The 17,722-nt window shown below is 37.9% G+C and overlaps 1 protein-coding gene across 1 annotated transcript in view; it reads right to left on the reverse strand.

Annotated features, from left to right (window-relative positions):
* COG5 (component of oligomeric golgi complex 5) overlaps positions 1-17,722 on the reverse strand; it is a 174,696-nt gene that overhangs the window by 22,921 nt on the left and 134,053 nt on the right. The window contains exons 15-16 of the mRNA XM_036401303.2: positions 1,516-1,626; positions 98-160 (exon numbers count right to left, since the gene is read on the reverse strand). Of these exons, the coding sequence (XP_036257196.1) occupies positions 98-160; positions 1,516-1,626 (174 nt within the window). The remainder of the gene's footprint in view (positions 1-97; positions 161-1,515; positions 1,627-17,722) is intronic.

Genomic DNA, 17,722 nt, shown 5'->3' on the forward strand with positions numbered 1-17,722 from the left:
GATGTAAAATAATAGGTGGGAAATAAATGCCCATTTTAAGTGTAACAAACAAAGCCAAGCTCAGCCCTATCCCTGAAGCATATGGACATTCAATTACCTTCAAGGCAGTTGTGACAGTTTGCTCAGCAGCTGCTGGAAAGGAGCTCTGACTGGTAATAACCTAAAAATTGTAAAGTAATTGTTAATAGTCAGCATTCAACAAATTATTAGAATTTATAATATTCACCATCATTTTAAAACATACTGAGTTATCTTAGTAATGGGTGTTTACAGATAACTATCAAGTGTGCTTTATACAGACAGAATTTTCAGTGCATCATCAATCCTCTGCTCTCAGATTTCCTATGGACTCTGCTTCTGCCTTGGCAAAGAAATGACTCAATGGAGTGAAGCTGAAATTTAGCTGAAGGGCTAACAGAATCAGAATAAAAATAACTGGTGTATTCTCCCACTGCTAAGTATAGAATTCATGGAGAACTATACAAGCAACTCTGTGGCAAACGTTTGAAGGAATGGTTGTTCTTTCTCAGTATAATAACTATTACAGCACTACATGTTAAATAGTTGTTTATGTACAGCTAAAAGAATACTAAAATTGAGAGGCAAGGAATGATCTGAAGGACTATTCTACCAATTTCCTTACAGTCTTGAACATGCTATACAATAGTATTTTTAAGCCAGCTAAGTACTGAACTCAAAGACTGAATCATATCAGATCTCCCTCCAACACTAAGACACATGAGGTTCATTACTAAGTACAACAGAAAAAGCAGACTTAAAAGTTGATCTACCATCTGTTTGCAAAATCCAAGGAAATTTTACAGGCTTTTTAGCATTTTTTAAAATTCTTTGAACATATCCAGAGTCAGGAGTACTCATGATCTTTTTTCTAATCAGGCTAGGATTTAAATACGATTAACTGCAACTGCCAATATATCTTATTTGGTTTAGTTTACAAAGACTGTGTAACAACTGGCATCACTAAATCAGTAAATTGGAATTATTCATAACTGTGCTTAGTCCTGAAAAATTTCCAGGCCAGACTTTAGTCACAGTAATAATGTATGGAGATATTTGTGAGCTATTGCTTTTCTTGATTTCACCCTTTCCTTCCTCTTTTCAGTTTAGCCACAACTGTGGGAAAGCATTGAAGGTCTCCTGAAAAACGTAAGCTTGGGCTGAAGCAGATGCAGCAAGGGTGCTATCAGCCTGATTAGAACAAAGATAAGAAAAAACAAAGAGTTCAATTGTTTATGCTCACAAAGTAACGCCTGTCAGATGTGATTATTCCCTAGAAAGATATTTTTATTCTTCTAATATTGACAGTTTGTCATATAGTGGTGCTTACAAGGGCCAGCCCAGTCTCAAAGAGCTGTACAAATGCACAGCAAGGTGCAGCTCTTAAAAAACAAAATTGGGCTGTTTTGTCAAGAGTTCTCATCCACTGAATGGAGCATAAGGACAGAGCAAGCAGGTAACATTATGGCAAGAAGAGGAATGCCAGAAGAAGCCTACCTTCAGAACAGCCTGGTGCAGTTTGTACAGAGAATTGACCACAGCCACGTTCCTCCTCTGGCCCTCTGTCAGTGGCCCAATCACCTGGCTGGCATCTCCTTGAGTGGACAGCTGCAGGGATCACAGAAATTGTTGGTACCAACTCTTTAAACAGTGTGTCTCCCCAAAGTTAGCCATGACACAGCAAAAAGCCACAGGCCCTCACTACCCAAAGTTCTTCATTTAACTTTTGTCTTGATTCATAGGATTTCAGTCTTCAGATGAAATTCAGCCTGAGCAACAGCAACAGGAACCTTGTGAGACTGTCTCAGCTCCCAAACCACAGCACTGGGACTCAGATCTCCTGGAGATACCTAGTCCCAGCAAAACTTCAACTTTGTAATCTCAGAGACAGGTGAAATCACCCACCTGACAAAGCCCAATAAGCTCCCAGCAGCTTTTCTCTATGAGCAGCATACATTTTTCTGTATGCCCTCAGTCTGTCCTTCTGACAACTATTCCAGCCTCTCCTTAAAAGCTCTGCTTTTTCAAATAGATGGCTTAGAGCTTTGTATATATTACAGTCTTATAAATCAACAGAAAAATAGAACTACAAGGACCAAAACTGCTAGACCTGTCATTAAGGAGTTTTATATATGAAACTTTCAGCAAAAATCAAAGAAATATTTCTTCATATTTAAACTGGACAAAGCATGCATTTTTTATTATTATGACAGAAATGGAAGTTCCAGGATGATACATAAATAGCCATTAACTTTGGAACAGTCTTGTAAGGACACCATAGCATATATTTACAATTTAAAATATAATAAACTGCAATTGGTAAACAAACAAAGTTTTCTTGTGCACTCAAAGCTGCAGAGATACAAAGAACTGACAAATGGCAATGTGAATTCTAGAAGTACATCTAAACATTAAAGCAAGAATACCTATTAATAGAAGACTTTACTGAGATATAATTACCCAACTAGTTATCTATGTTTCAGGATACAGAATTATCTTCCAGGAAATCCCTGAAGATATCTAGCTCCAAAAGTCTCTCAGTAAAAATATATTCAACTCACTGAGCAAATGGTAAAGAGGCTTTCATGGAAGTTGTCTAGACACAGTTGAAGGTCCTACAGAAAGCTCCTAAACTAAAACTGAGTCTTATACAATAATAATTGTTTAAGAACAAAAGAAACAAACATAATATGAAAATACTTAACTTATGAGAAACAGTGAATCTTTACTACTGAAAGACTATTTCCATACTTCCCATAGCTTCCACACAGCATAAACACAGTCAGCATACAAGCAGTTATCTAGTATTTTCCAGCACTGCTAATGATGAAATATTGGACAGGCTTTTGCAAGCACCCAGGACCTCTGATTTATTCACAGCACTATGGTGACAATATCTGTTCATTTCTCTTTCTTCAAATTAAGGGATTATTTCAGGATAAATAGGTTTCTGAGGCCTTTGTAGAAGGAAAGATCTTTTCCAATGTACCTTCAATTATTTGATATCAAAATGTATCCTTAAACTGGTTGACAGCTATATTGTTGTGTCTGTATTTTCCTGCCTCCCTGATGAGAACAGCCATGTGAGCAACAACATCCCTGCTTCCTTCTAGATACTTCTTTCTGACAGACCTGACTGGTTTTTAGACTTCTGCTTCTCACATTTACAGCTTCACAGATTAATAACAAAACAGCTGTGCAAAGAAAGACCCTGTCCACCCTGCTGACCACCCTCCCAGACACAAACAAACTTCTTCTCCACACTTTTTAAAGTACTGTACAGACTAATTTATATTTTTGCACATTTCCAACTATTACATAAAAGATACTATTAAACCAGTAAAATTTTTCATCCCAGTCACTTAATTTTCAGTTCCTCAGAGTTGTAAAGGATTCACAATTTCTTAAGACATTGGACTCTGTCTCTCCTGCTGGTGAAAAAGCTTAACTGGTAAGTAAAACCATTGATGAGTACAAACATAACCCTTCTGCAATAACAAGAACTTCTTGCAGTCAGCAGCAGTGCACAACAGCTTCACAGGCAAAATCTGAAAATACCTTAAAAACAACTAATCTTTGTAAAACTGTTTACCAGATTAGATTCCCTTTAACTAATCCACTTGAACTTTGACAGTTACATGTGCTGATCCCTTGTTCATCCTAAAACCTCTGGTCTAAAGCAAAGAGGCCTGAAAAACTTGACTCTTGTAACTAGCACTTGGAACTGGGCAGCCCAGGGCTCTCTAGGGCTGTTTCTCCTGAAGGTGTGCCAGGAGAACACCTGGAATCCACATGGGCAGGTGTGTCCTACCATTTACAGAAGTCTCTCTTGCTGTCACCACAATGGTTTCTGTGACTTTGCCTCAAGGCAAGAAAGTTCTGCACTCTGTCCAGCTTGGTTCATGTACCAACACCATGTCACTGGCATGAGTCTGGATTTCAGTTTATCATTACTCCAGTATTCTAATGCTTCAGACTGAATTCTTGACACCCCTTATATCCATTATACAATCATGCATCCAGTTAGGAAAAAGAAGGCTTATGGCCCTTTCACAACAGACATAAACCACCCCTTAGCTTCTTTTCCAGCATACAGGGTTTTATCAATGATTCACATTTACCACTCTCTTTTATACAGAAAGTACTTTGAAAGTTCTGTGCTAGACACGGGTTATGCACTTAAATCCAGTGGTAGTGCAACTTTTCCTCTCTTATCTGGCCACTGGGGATTGCACTGTGTAAATAGGTTAAGTCAAGTAAGTGTGAAGCCCGTGCACGTCTGCTCAGGCTGCCTGAAAGACACAGTCCACAGACCCTCTTTTTGATGAGGGCACTGGAGAAAAAATCAGATGCTTTTTAATCAGTCAGATATATCCTGAAATGCAGAAGGCCAGGAAGGGTGAATTATGCTCAGCAGAAAGAGGGGGGAGAGAAGGGGTGATTTCATCCCAAATCAGGATCTATTTTGGGAAACAAGTGAAAGACCAAGTGCAGCTAAAGGCCAGATCCCATCTCCTGGGAGCTGTCAGTCACCCTGGGAGTTAGTCTGGTTTAAGCCTGCAAGCTGAAAATAAAGGAAAAGAAATGATGTTGAAGCCAGACCTGAATGAGCAGCAGCAGCAAGGACTGTAATTGTTCCACATTTCTGTATCTGCCTTAAGTATAGCAATCGATTTCTTACACTCCTCACTTCAGTTGGTTAAATTGTTTCTGCTTTTACCTCAAGCCTGTCTACTATTTACAGTAATTTCATGGGCAGTAGCACAGGCACCCATTCCCCAGCAAGCATCAATTCTACAAGTGGTGGCACGTCAGTGTGAGCTCCCTTTGCCAGCTGGAGCTAGGAGCACACTGCCAGCATGGGAGGCTCATGAGGAAGAGTGAGGCAGAGAGGTGTCCTAGCAGGAAATATTAGCCAGGACTGTTGTACCATGCATCCAGGCACTGGGACAAAGGCTGTGTCTCATGGTGCTCTAAAAAATGTGAATGTGAGCTTCTGTCCCACACAGCATTTAACAACAGCAAAGGCAGCTGTTAACTGAAATGAGAAAGAAACACTGGGAGACTGTGCCTTTCTGACATATATCTGAGTGTTTTCTCTAAAGTAGGAGGTTGAAATGTGCAGGTTCAATCCAGCAGCTGACTAGCTGGAGGAAGCTGCATAGAAGAATTTTGGGGGTTTTTAAATCCAATTCAACCGAATCTGAGACCTAAGCAGTAGACTGATATCAGGTAGCCTACTGAACCAAAAAGTACACTTGTAGAAGCCAACACACAAAAAATGCGTCACAAAGAGGAACAAGCTGACTTCAGGTACTCTGACTTACTTCAGCCTGACATGGTCATGAAGCTGTAAGCCATGACTGGCAGTGTGCTCTCACTGAATTCAGAAGTTCTTCCAAAAAATAGCTTCTTTTAGTTTGTATCCCTCAGTACACCTACATGGTTACACTGCTTCACCTCCAGAGAGAGCAGGTGCCTCATCTTGGGTCAGTCTGCCCAGTACAGAAAGTTTCAGGAGTGATTCACCTGACCACATGCAGGAAACCATGAAGCAGAGAAGTAAGAACTTCCTTGAATAATTCACCTAGGTTATTTTAAAACCCCTGCTTGGGAAGATGGTACATGCACCCTGTAGCACCTGTTTCCCTTCACTATCTATAAAGGGAATTTAAAGCAGTAGCCCGGATCCCTAGTAGTCTTGTCAGATACATTCTCACCCTATAAATGTATTTGCACCCCTTTGCATAGACCTGCTTTGGAAATATGTCTTGGAAATAACCAGATTAAGTGCTCTGGATTTGACACTTTTCTGTGTTTGATGCCTTAGAACAGACATGAAATTTGACAGCATGAATTTGATCTCACATGTTGAGACATGTGCAATGATAAGATTGCTTTGGGATTAAATTCTTGTTTTCACCATGAAGCAATGAATGTAGAATTTAGATTAGGCCATGAATCAAATCATCAGTTCTCCCTTGGGTTGTAAATGAAATGCTAACTGAGTTTGTCTTTTCTTGTAGGAAAGCTCAGACTATTGATACATCTTTTCCTGTAATTTTTTCAGTGCTTCAAAGTGACTAATGCTCCCCTCTTTCAACAGGTGGCAGCTCAGAAGAGACACTGATTTGTGAGCTAGTTTGCTAGTATTTTCTTCATAGACTATGTATCTTGTGAAAAACTTCAGTTTCACACTTAGCAACTAAGATCTCCTGTGCATCCTTATTGACAGTTTTGGAAAGCTCCATTTATTTGATTTCTCAAAAACAGCCTCAGCAAACCCATTTTCTTTAGAGCAGGAAACATCAGCATAATTTAGGAGTATGGAGAAGATCCTAAAATAAGACTGAAGTAGGGCTTCTCAACAAATCATTCAATCCAACTCCAGGATCACGAGACTAAAGAGTGTTTTGATAGCACAAACTGAACTGCAGTTGTCAAGCTGACATTTTCAACAATAAATGCATCCCTAATAGATGCAGCTGATATTGCCATACCTCTGGCAGAAGGCAATCAATCCATCTGCTACTTGGCCTCCTGCCTGATCACAACTTAATATAAAGCACAGAATCCATTTAGAGAGTTTCTGAGTCAATAGGGCTTGGCCCTGGGATTTCTCCCATAAACTACAAATATTTGGGATGATTTACTCGTAGGTGTAATGTTTTCCATATTGCAGAAGGAACCTTTTGCAATCTTTTTCCACACCTAAAAACCACAAAGGTTTAGTAGAATCAGTTTTCTACTTATTGTTAAAAAAGCACTTCTTAGCAGAAAAATACAGAAGAATCTGAACTCCGTTAGCTATTCCACTTAAATATTAGTTACTTAGAGGATAATTTGCAAAAAGAAGAGACATAATTTAGAGGTTTGAAGTGTAGGATTTGAATGAATGTGTCAGTGGAAGTAAGATCCTTGACTGATAAGGATAAATTAATATGAGTGCTCTGCTTTAAAAAAAAAAAAACAAACTAAAATTTAAGAATAAATAATAAGAATTTATGTTCTTGGAGTGACTTCTAATTTTGCAAAGAAGAAATATTTCAAGACATGAGGAAAGGAATAAGCTGTGAGTTCAGGCAATAATTTAAAATGTACATAATAACACGCATATTGCACCTTCAGGACATTCTTGTAGCTTCCAGAATATTTTTTTTAGCTTGCTCAGAAAAATGAAAATTTAATATTCTAGAAATACAGAAAAGGAGGTCTAGGGTGAAGAAATTAAAATATTATAGAAAATATAATCATTACTTTGGAAAGAAAAATTTGAAGGGACTGTTACATCCTTGACCAGGAAAAAGACCGAACATCATGTTCATACTATTCATGATAAAAGAAGCAGCAATCATTGAACCATTTCCTCAGGCATATTTCTGCTTTGTTTTGGTTCTTCTTCCTTAATATTTTCAAAAGCCAAAGAAATGGAAGAAAAACAGCAAATGGTCTTTCTGTAACAGAAAAGACAGGATTTATCTCCAAGTCTTTGAATCATCTGAGAAGAAAAGCACTGTACAAGTAACCAAAAGTGACTAATGGTTCATGGTGCTTAAACAATGAGCTGCTTTCAAACAACTGTGATATCAGAAAGCACTTATAAAACCAGTTCCTTTAAGGAACCTCAGAGAATCCTAATCCTGAAACACTTGGAATAATTTCTCAACTACAGAAAATTATGCCCCTTCTATTATCCAGCCAGCCCAAGTCTGAGGAGGATTTCAAGGACAATGTATGTTGATCCTGATACCTCTGACAGTAACAGTTTATTGCATTTTTCATGCTTGCCAAATTAATGACTGAATGATTAATCATATCTTATATGTAATCCCATTAGCTCCTGGTTTCAACCAGCTACTGAGAATGCCCCTCCAGAGGTGGAGAGCAGACACATCCATCCCCAAGACACATGAGAGGTTCAACATGATTGGGTGATATTCACCTACACATAAAAAATACAATCAGCTCATTTAATTGCCATCTGCCTTTTGGAGTATTGAGCCCAGCATTAACCAAGATTAGAATATTACCACCCCACGCAAGTTTATAATTGAACTTTACATGGTCCAATTCTCATTAGAACTGTTCCAAAATTGAAAAATTCCAAATCCTTTACCATATATATATATAAACATTTAACCAAGTCCTTTTCTGAATCACAGAATTTAATTTGCTAAGAAATACCTTAAGAGTTTACTATAACAAAATATTGTAAGGATTGTGCAATCACATTCTTTTACGACATGCTAGCAAAATAACATACTGGACTTAAAGAAGTCTTTTAACCAATTTCCTCACAGGATAAAGTGAACTCCCAAAATCAGACTTTTATGTTTGGATGATTTTTTTCTGGAGTTTAGCCAGTATATCTTTAAAAAAAAGTTTAAAAAATCACACATTTGTTATGTGAGTCACGATCTAACCAGCAAAAGACAACATGAGAAAATAGAAAATTCTTCATGAAGTTTTTTTAATGTAACTCTCTCCTCCAGATTTTTAATTAGTTTTAAAAGTTTAAATGCTTTTTAAAGTGATTTATCAGATAGATATTTCTAAGTACTCTCTGACCAATATAAGTACTTTCTAATGACTGTTTCTACAAAGCTCTTCTCATCTTTCCGTCAAAAAAATAAATTACAAAACCTTGCCTGACTTTTGATTATTTTTAAATTAGTCCTACTGCCATCTTTAGCTTTTATTACTGTACAGTGAAATAGCAATTATTCTGAAATTATTTTATTATATAATAGCCTCCCACATATTCTATTTAAATACCTATTAATGAATTCTTTTAATGTGCCAAACATTGAATTCATATTTTTGCGTTCTCTCATTTAAATAGCATGGATACAAGTTTTTCATTGACAGTAATACCATGTCTTCAAGGTACTGGCATAATACAATTAATTCATGTATCTCAAAAGAGAAGTGGGGAAAATATAATCTTTCTTATTACTTACACCATTGTTACTGACCCGTTGTTTACATAAACCCTTCCTGAGGTGTCATTTCACTCCTGTTCCTGAAGATTTGCGAGCTTATTAGATTTCATACTTCCCTCCAAAGTTCACAATATTCGACATTTAGACAGGAGGACGAGATACATTTCCCTGGAACTGTCAGACAAATCTCATTGTTGGAATATGTCCTGACTAGTGATTCACCCACAAATGAAAGCTTACAATTCAATAGAGCACCATCTAATAGGAGACATGGATTAATTCTTATAAGATCACATAATAAAAAAGGCAATCAGAAATTCACTTTGTGTCATTACAATAAGGAGTCATCATGCTTTTCAATTCAAAACCATCATAGGCCTCATAAATTTGCTGGGGTTTAAATCTGATGCCAGAATTCCAGTGCATTTTTATCCCTTTGCTGGAAGAATTTGGTTCCAGGAAATCTTTTCTCTCTCCCTCTTCACCCTGCTCTCCCCTACTTGATTGAATTATTCAGCTAGATGAATTTAACTATGTCACATAAGAGGATGGTGGGAAAAAACCCAACACAGCTACCCCAAACCACACAGTTATGTCTATAAACATCAGTAAACATCCTAACAGAGATGCAGCTCACATCCATTTTCTTGCTACTTTGGCATATTTCATTTGAGCAATTTGCATAAATTAACTGGGCCAAAAAATGTTTTCGGGCAGTGTAAGGTACATTTCTCCTTGAAATATATATGACTAATGCTAACTCAATGAATGCTTTCCTCCATAAATGAGGTCTTTATTCTTTTCATTTCCCTAAAAGAAACCAGAATTACAGCCATCTTGCATCAGCATTTTTATTTCTTGCAACATGTTATGGATATTTGTCTCACCAGACTAGACAGACTGGGGCAAAATCAATGGAGAACTCTAGTCCAGCTAAATGGCTAACTTTAGTCCAGTTTAGTCCAGCTGCTCTCTGCCTTCTCCTACTCAACCACTAAGGACAGACTGAAAGGTTGAGGAAAAAAAATCCTATCTCCATGAATACTCAGAGAAAACTAGGAATCAATCCTTCTCATCCAAGTGTTTTCTCATTGCAATATTTTAACTTTGAAATCCCATACTCCTTTGTGTTTCTGCTTTTCACAATTTCACTGATTAAGCCAAGATGTTCCAATATAGTCCCTGGATCAGTTATAATACACTTAGCCTTTTATATTTTGGACAAAAATATGCCATTCATATTGCTTCTCATCTAAATAACCCCCTGAAAACAGCTTATTTAAATCTTCATTGCTGTGATCAAGCATGACAGACACTTTCTACAAATGATATTACAAAAATTCCTTGTAAAGACTGTCTCTTTCTCAGCTCGCTGTTTTAAGCTGAATTAATTGTTGGGGTTTTATTCCACCTGGCATTCTAGCCTTTTCTTTCCTTGTTGTCTTTATTGCAACAATGTTTACAAGCCACCAAGGACAAGCATTAATAAAGTAGAGATTGTTTTTAACAGTAGTAATATAAACCAAGATCAGAGCACATTTAATTGCATTCTCAGGAAAAGAGATTCTGGAAGATCTGTAAAGCCATGGCATGACAGCATTACACCTTCAACACTACATCACCAAAAACAAAGAGCAAACTTCCTTCTATTGACTATGATATATCAGATGCACCATAAACCCACTAAGAAAGAAGTTATGAAAAAAAATCAAGATTCATCTGCTACAAATAGTTATGATGATGAGATGGATACGCAGAAAGTTGAGATCTATTTTAAACCTCAGTAATTACAAAGTAGTTTTTAAAAACATCTAAAGGATCAGCTTTTTTCAGAAAATACGAAACACAAAAATACTTCTTCTAGAGTGGTGTGAGAAGAATACGGCCTGTTTTCTTACAGTCTGCCTCTAAACTCAAAAACTCTTCCAAATAACCTACTCCAATCCATTCTAAATGGTTAGCTAGTGAACCAGATATATTTAATGAGAAGATATTAGTCCTGAGTATCCACTAAAATTTGAAAATTGAAAATATCATTATGGGTAACTGCAAAAGACGAAGCCACCTGAGCACCAATAAATAACACAATAGTGGCTAGTAATGTAAGTAAAAGAGAATTTGGAATTTTGCATCTACAAATCACAAGTTCAAATATGAACTGGATTGAAGGACAACGAGAGACAATTTGTCTCAGTTTCAGTCCTGGTGGAAAGTGGGCATTTATTAAAATCTTTATAATGTGCATCACTGACTATCTTACCTGAAGCCTCAGAAAGGAGACCTGTGACTGAAAAGGTCTGAGAAAAGATAAAATGAATCTTTTACAATGTTTCCTTACAGAGACTGAGCACAATGGCAGGGCAATGCACTGAGCTATACAAGTTTTGTGGGCAATACTAAAAATAATTTAAGAACAACTGCAGCAGAGCTGACTTTCCATTGTATATATTTTGATGCTAATCTTATGTAATACATTTGGTGCTGATCAGCATTACAAAGATCAGTGCTCTAAAAATATCTGAACATGACAGATAGATAGATAGTCTTCAGCCTGTATCTCCATCCATTACATTCACTAAAAATAGAATATTAAATCACAGAAGGGCTTGGTTGCACCGGCATGCAAAAGGGTGTCATCTGAGTTGGCTCAGAGAAATACTTGGCTATTTGAAGAAAGGGCTGAACACTGAAGAGTTAATATCCAAGAGTTTTCTTGCACCCATCCAGCAGCATTTTAAGTTGCCAATTAGCCACAATGCCATGGACAACTGTACTCTTTTCAAGGTCTAAAACTCTGCTAGAAACACCAAATGCTGTATGAAAATAAGTCAAGTACAGCTGACAAGCACTGCAGATAGGAAAACATGTTGTGGAAAGCATATATTTTGAAGTTTTGGCAATATAAGAAAATCTTAGGACCAAAAGCAATAAGAAGAAAATCACATCTCCTAACTTTTGCCTTAAAGATTTATTTACAGCAGGAGGAAGTGTGAATTCCAGATGCAAGAAAAAAAATTACTCCAATCTGTCATTATTTTAAGCTTCTTCTTGAACAGATTTTGCATCTTGCTTTTGTTCAGTCTCAGTCACATACTGGCTACACCCAGAGCTGTAAATTAAAGGGTGCCAGGAAAGGTCCCTGGATCGGGCACGTGATTGTCTGCCCCACCACTCTGGTAGGACACTCATTAGCAAGTTCTCGGCCTGGGCCAGCAGCTCCCTTGCCCAGCCTCCAGCTGCAGCTCAGGAGAGGCAGCCCTGCAGACACCATGGCCAGGAGGGCTCTGGCAGGCAGGCACTGCTCTGGGGAAGGGGAGCCCTCCCCAGCTGGGAGGCACTGCCTGGCCCCACTGCTCTCAGTGCCCAGAGGTGCCTCCAGGAACCTTCCACTCCTGGGTACAGACATCGCTGCTACCCTCCCACCTCAGAGAGATGTTCACAGCTGGGATGGCAGCTTAATCCTGAGTGTCTGTCACAAACCCTTACTGACCTTGTGCTCCCAACTGACAGTGGCAGACACTGACACAAACAGCAGGGTGACAGCGTGGGGCCATTCAATAGACAGCCCTTCTGCAGCAAAAACAAACACGTCTTGCTGATCCTTAAAGTGAGGCCAACACTAATCGGAACAAACCTTTATAATACAAATTTGCCTTCACACTGATGAGACCAAGCTCATCTACTTACTTACATTTACTGTTCTAAGCATAGTTATGTGTTTTCAACACCCTTACTCTCTTTGAAAAACAAACCCAGACCATCTGGGGACAAGCAGTCAGTGATTGGGATATGCATGTATATAGTGTTTGCCTCTGAAGAAGGGGTTGACACGACAATAAATTGGTACATTTTCTACTTCTGCTCTTTTTTGGTATTTACTTTCTTACATTATAATGCACTAAAAAAATCTGTCATCAAGCACATGCTTCTAATCATTATGACAGATAATAGTACTTTACAATAAGACTGTCCTAGTTACACAATCTAGTACCAGTTAATTGAAAAGTAGATCTCAGTAGACCCTCAGAAGTTTAGAACTAATGTATATTAATTTTAATCACAGAATTTTTATGTTAGAGTCACTTTACATTTAAACATTAAGCCAGTTAAATATTCAGAATTGTTTCACAACATCTGAAATTCAGTTTCACCATTGTATTCACAACCAAGATCAGGCTAAATCAAAGCTTCCCACTTACTTCCCAAGAAATCTTTTGTGCCAGCATATTACTGCTCATATTACTGCTCCAGTGCTCTTCAACTGATGCACATTCTAGAACCATGCATAACATTACATAACTCAAATATTTACTTAAGTAAATATAAATAAATCTCGATATACTACTGAGATCCAGGACAGTGAGAAAGAGGCTGCCTACTCTATATCACAGATATCATCAGCTGATGCTGACTTTTCCCTCAAAACAGTCCAGAATCTTAAGACGTCATTCACCCAAATGTTCCACGCAAATGTTCTTATGTCTGAAGGGTACAGTCATCTATCACTTTTGGGATCAGAATTACAAATTCTCTCTCATTTTGTCTCCTGGCACGTCCAGTAGCAGAGGTCACCAATAGGTGATTCAATGTCCTGCCCTTTGAGGATATGTGACAACTATTTGAACCTTGGTGCAGTGACTAATTTTTGAGACACTTATGCATTCTCTTTAATCTCAAAATTTGCTTCTGTTCCTGGGTTTTTAGCATTTTGACTTTGAAATATGTAAAATACACCATGCATTGTCTTATGTTTTCTTAAGAAGACCAGGGCAGAATTCTTCAGAATGCCAGGAAGGACTGTGCTCTCTGCACAGGGCTTAAAAATTTCCAAGTGGCAAATGTGATAATCATAAACACCACAACCACTGCCTAGGCTAAAATCCTGATGAGAAGCCAAGCCTCTACCACAAGCTATAAAGGACAGTTTAGTAGCTGAGGGCAAAGGTTAGTAGCTCTTCCAGAGCACTGTCCTCAGCCTGTATTTCAAACCTCTGCCTCATTCATCTGCTTTTGTGATATATGTGGCATCAGCTCAACCACACTGAGTTAAGAGAATTTTAAAAATTATTCAAATTCTCTACTTCCTTCCTCCCTCATTACACCCACTCTCCATCTCCACATTTTCAGGGCTTCCTCTCCATGATTGCTTACAAGTCTGACAGCGGGAAAGATCTCCATTATATCATCTGCCTGCAGCCTCTTCTCTGCTGGAAAGATCCCTTTTTTTAGATAAACTTATTACTCCATAAAATACAATATTCCATATTTAGGAAACACTCCAATTATAGGCGATCACAGTTCCCACCAATTTTAGTCTTTTCTACCCCAACCTTAGAAAAAAATCTGCCTAGTTTAGTATGGCCATGCAGGTTCTTGCTTTGTCTGTACTTCAAGCAGACATGAACTTTGTTTGTGCTCCAGGCCGAGGGAGTGTTGTGTTCAGCAAGGTGCCACAGCTGAACTGGTCACCATGGACTGGAGTGGAGCTAAAATGTGCTCTGCCATCTGGCAACACAGTAGAGTGAGTTTGTGTCTGCCTCAATCATGTAAGCACACAATATCCTTATATAGAAATGTTTTTAAGACAGCTTAATCCACCAGAATTTGCCAGCATAATCGCCCCCACCTGCTCTGAAAAGTAAGTGGGCAATCTCATTTTTACAATGCTGCCTCTGCAAATGACTCTTTGCTTGTTTATTGGACAAAGGATAACCTTGTTTCTGATGATGCCTCTAGTGATGCCCTGTGGTGGGAGGAGTCAGAAGACACAGCCTCCATCAGACAAGGCAGGAAGGATTGCTCTGGGACCCTGATCAAAATTCATAAAGATAGTCTGACAGGATGACTGTAACTCTAGGGAGGAAACTGGTAGAGGTCTCCAGGTTCACAAAGTAGGAGAATCACACCTTCTCTAAACAACTGCATTTCATGTTCACAGCACAACACATTTCATCTATGTGCACTTGGTGGGTGTGTTAGTGTATTTCAATCCACCCACATGACAAGCTGAATAGAAACAGCACAAAAGTAAGAGAACATGCAGTACTTACATTCAGGTAACTGAAATCATCACTCTAAAACCGGAAATAATGCACCAAAAGCCCCAACAACAAATATTGTTTCCACCAGTCCTGTGCTGGGAAGGGAATAGACTAGAGGACCAAAGAGTGCTCTTCCATCTTAAGTCTATATGGAGAATGGATCTTACAATTTATTTTTCTCTTGTTGGCAAAATTACATATCTTGTAAACTTCCAGAGCTATAAACCCTCAATGTTTCATGACTTCTCTATCAACATCAAACAAAATATAGTAATTGTGAAGTTGCAATGAAGAGATTTTTAATTATAAGAGAAAACACAACATTTCAAGTACATTCAAAATTCAGCTCAGTAAATGACAAAATTACAGGTAATCAACTGGGGAAACACAGTTTTGTTTCACTTTCAATCGCTAGACTACCATTTTTAAATTTTTCTATAAATAAATGAAAAATCTGATATAAAGTAGCATGTTAACAAAACTAAACATGAGTTCTAAAGACTGTAATCAAGGAGGCATCTTTTTCAAAAATTAACAGATCAAGTCTGTTCCCTTATTATGGAAGATTACTGCAGTGTATTACTCTAGAGCAGTGCTCTTTGAAATGGGGCACATGCACCACAAGGATTAGGCAAAAGAAAATGGAGTGCGTGACAAAAATATCAACAGTATATTATCAACTTCAACAGTATTATCAACTTATTATCAACTTGTTATCAACTTCAACAGTAGATGTATAAAAGTTATAAATAAACAAGTATACATATAATGAGGGTGCATGCTCCAAAAGTTTATACTGATCGGAATGGATAACCCTAAATGTTAAGATCACTGCACTAGAGGATCCTGTCGCACAATTACTACTGCCATGTCAAAGGCGTGTAATAAAGATGCTGGTGAGTTTTAAGTTCTCTTTTGCGCTACTCAACTATCAGTTAAACAAATGGGTAAAAATATCTCTAGGAAGCAGATTTATGAGCTCCTATCTTTTGTTAAGGAGCATGAATTCTCATAAATACCCTAAATAACTCGACTTTCTTTTTTGTTTTCAGGAAATGCAACTTATTGCCTTCTCACAAACCTCTTCCCTTCACTATACTCATTGTAAGTATTTGATGAAAGAGCTGATTTTCCTGATGTAAATCAGTTAAACAAGAGCACAACACGTTGTATGTATCAATCAAGACAGATGATTAAAGGTATTTGCAAATGGGAATAGATGGGACCTCTGGAACTGAATAGAGGAGAAAAGCTAGGGTTCTTTCTCATCTAGGCTACCTCACTTGCAAGAAAGAGTGGCCAGTGAGCAAAATGTGGCTCAGCAAACAGACCTTTTGTTAAAATCTATGCACTGGATTACAATGTGCAAATGCAGAAGAGGAAAATTTTGCTCAGACGTTCATATTTGTTAACAACTTTTCCAATCTGGAATGAGAAGGATGTGGAAATGGTGACTAAACAGAAATCTGGTGGTGTCTGTAATCATTATGAAGATGTCTGGCCTCTCTGTTTTAAGGAAAATATGAATAAGAAGAAACAAAGTTTAATGACACAGAGAAAATATACCAAGCACACTTTCTCAGCACCACAAAACACAGGATGAGTGGTGAAGATGAAAGCTAATACTCATAAATTAACAGAAATATTTTTTAAATCCAGTGCAATGCCTATTTAGCCCTTCAAACTCTGTATAGTAAGAACATCTGCAATTACACTGAGTAAAATTAGGACCATTATTCTGAATGCTGCATGGCATACACCAACCACACCAAAGCACCAGCAAGGGATTGACTACAGATTCACCCAACAGCAGGATGTATCTACATACTGCTGCTTCCAGACATTATTATCTTCTCTGAGCTGGTTAATAAAAGAACAGGTCTCAGGTGCAGCAAGTTCTTGATGTGGGGAAAGTTGAAAAGGGTACAAAGGCACAAGTAACATTAACAAATGTTTAGAATTTACAGGAAGAGGCCGTTTTTTCTTAGTCATTTTTGCTTTAGGACTGCATGTACAAACTGACAGATGCTGCTTTTGCTCAAAGGTAAAACCTTTGATTCTTGACTAATAATTTTCTTGTTATTTGTCTATTTAAGGATACTTAGAGAAACAGCCACAAAATGTCATTGAATTCCTTGTTATGTGAAACTGAGTAAATAAAAACCCTGACATCAACATCAGAATGTCTCAGCCTTTTTAGAACTGCACATTTCACTTCTTCACCTTTCAAATCTACCTGCAATATTACAACATTTAAAAAAAAATATTAATTACTTTTTAAACTCTCCTGCCCCCATCTTCCTTCACTAAGAATTCTGAGATGGTTTTGTTTACTTTTAATTTGGAAGAGAACTCAATTTCAAGGTCCTGCAGGAAATTAAATGTCCATCTCTAGCACTGCTCTGCTCTAGCTATCAGACATGAAGCATCTGAGCGGATATGTTCCATGGCCCCTTCTCAGCTTTGGAGAGGAGGATCATTGTTGACTCCAAGCTATTGTTGGAGGCTGGATAGCAAGATTGAATTAAGATTGCATTCTGGGCTAAACCACTAAAACATAATGAAACAGTGCTGTCTAACATAGCTCCTATTCTACATGTGGTGCACATTCCAGGCTCAATCTGTCTGCCCAAAAATAGGCACCAAAAAAAGGCTAAGTTGTTCCAGATTATATCCAGAGGGCTGGCAAGCATGGCACAGGACAAGTGGGAGAGCCATGCC

This window comes from Molothrus ater, chromosome 5, assembly GCF_012460135.2.
Source record: "Molothrus ater isolate BHLD 08-10-18 breed brown headed cowbird chromosome 5, BPBGC_Mater_1.1, whole genome shotgun sequence".
NCBI classification, from domain to species: domain Eukaryota; kingdom Metazoa; phylum Chordata; class Aves; order Passeriformes; family Icteridae; genus Molothrus; species Molothrus ater.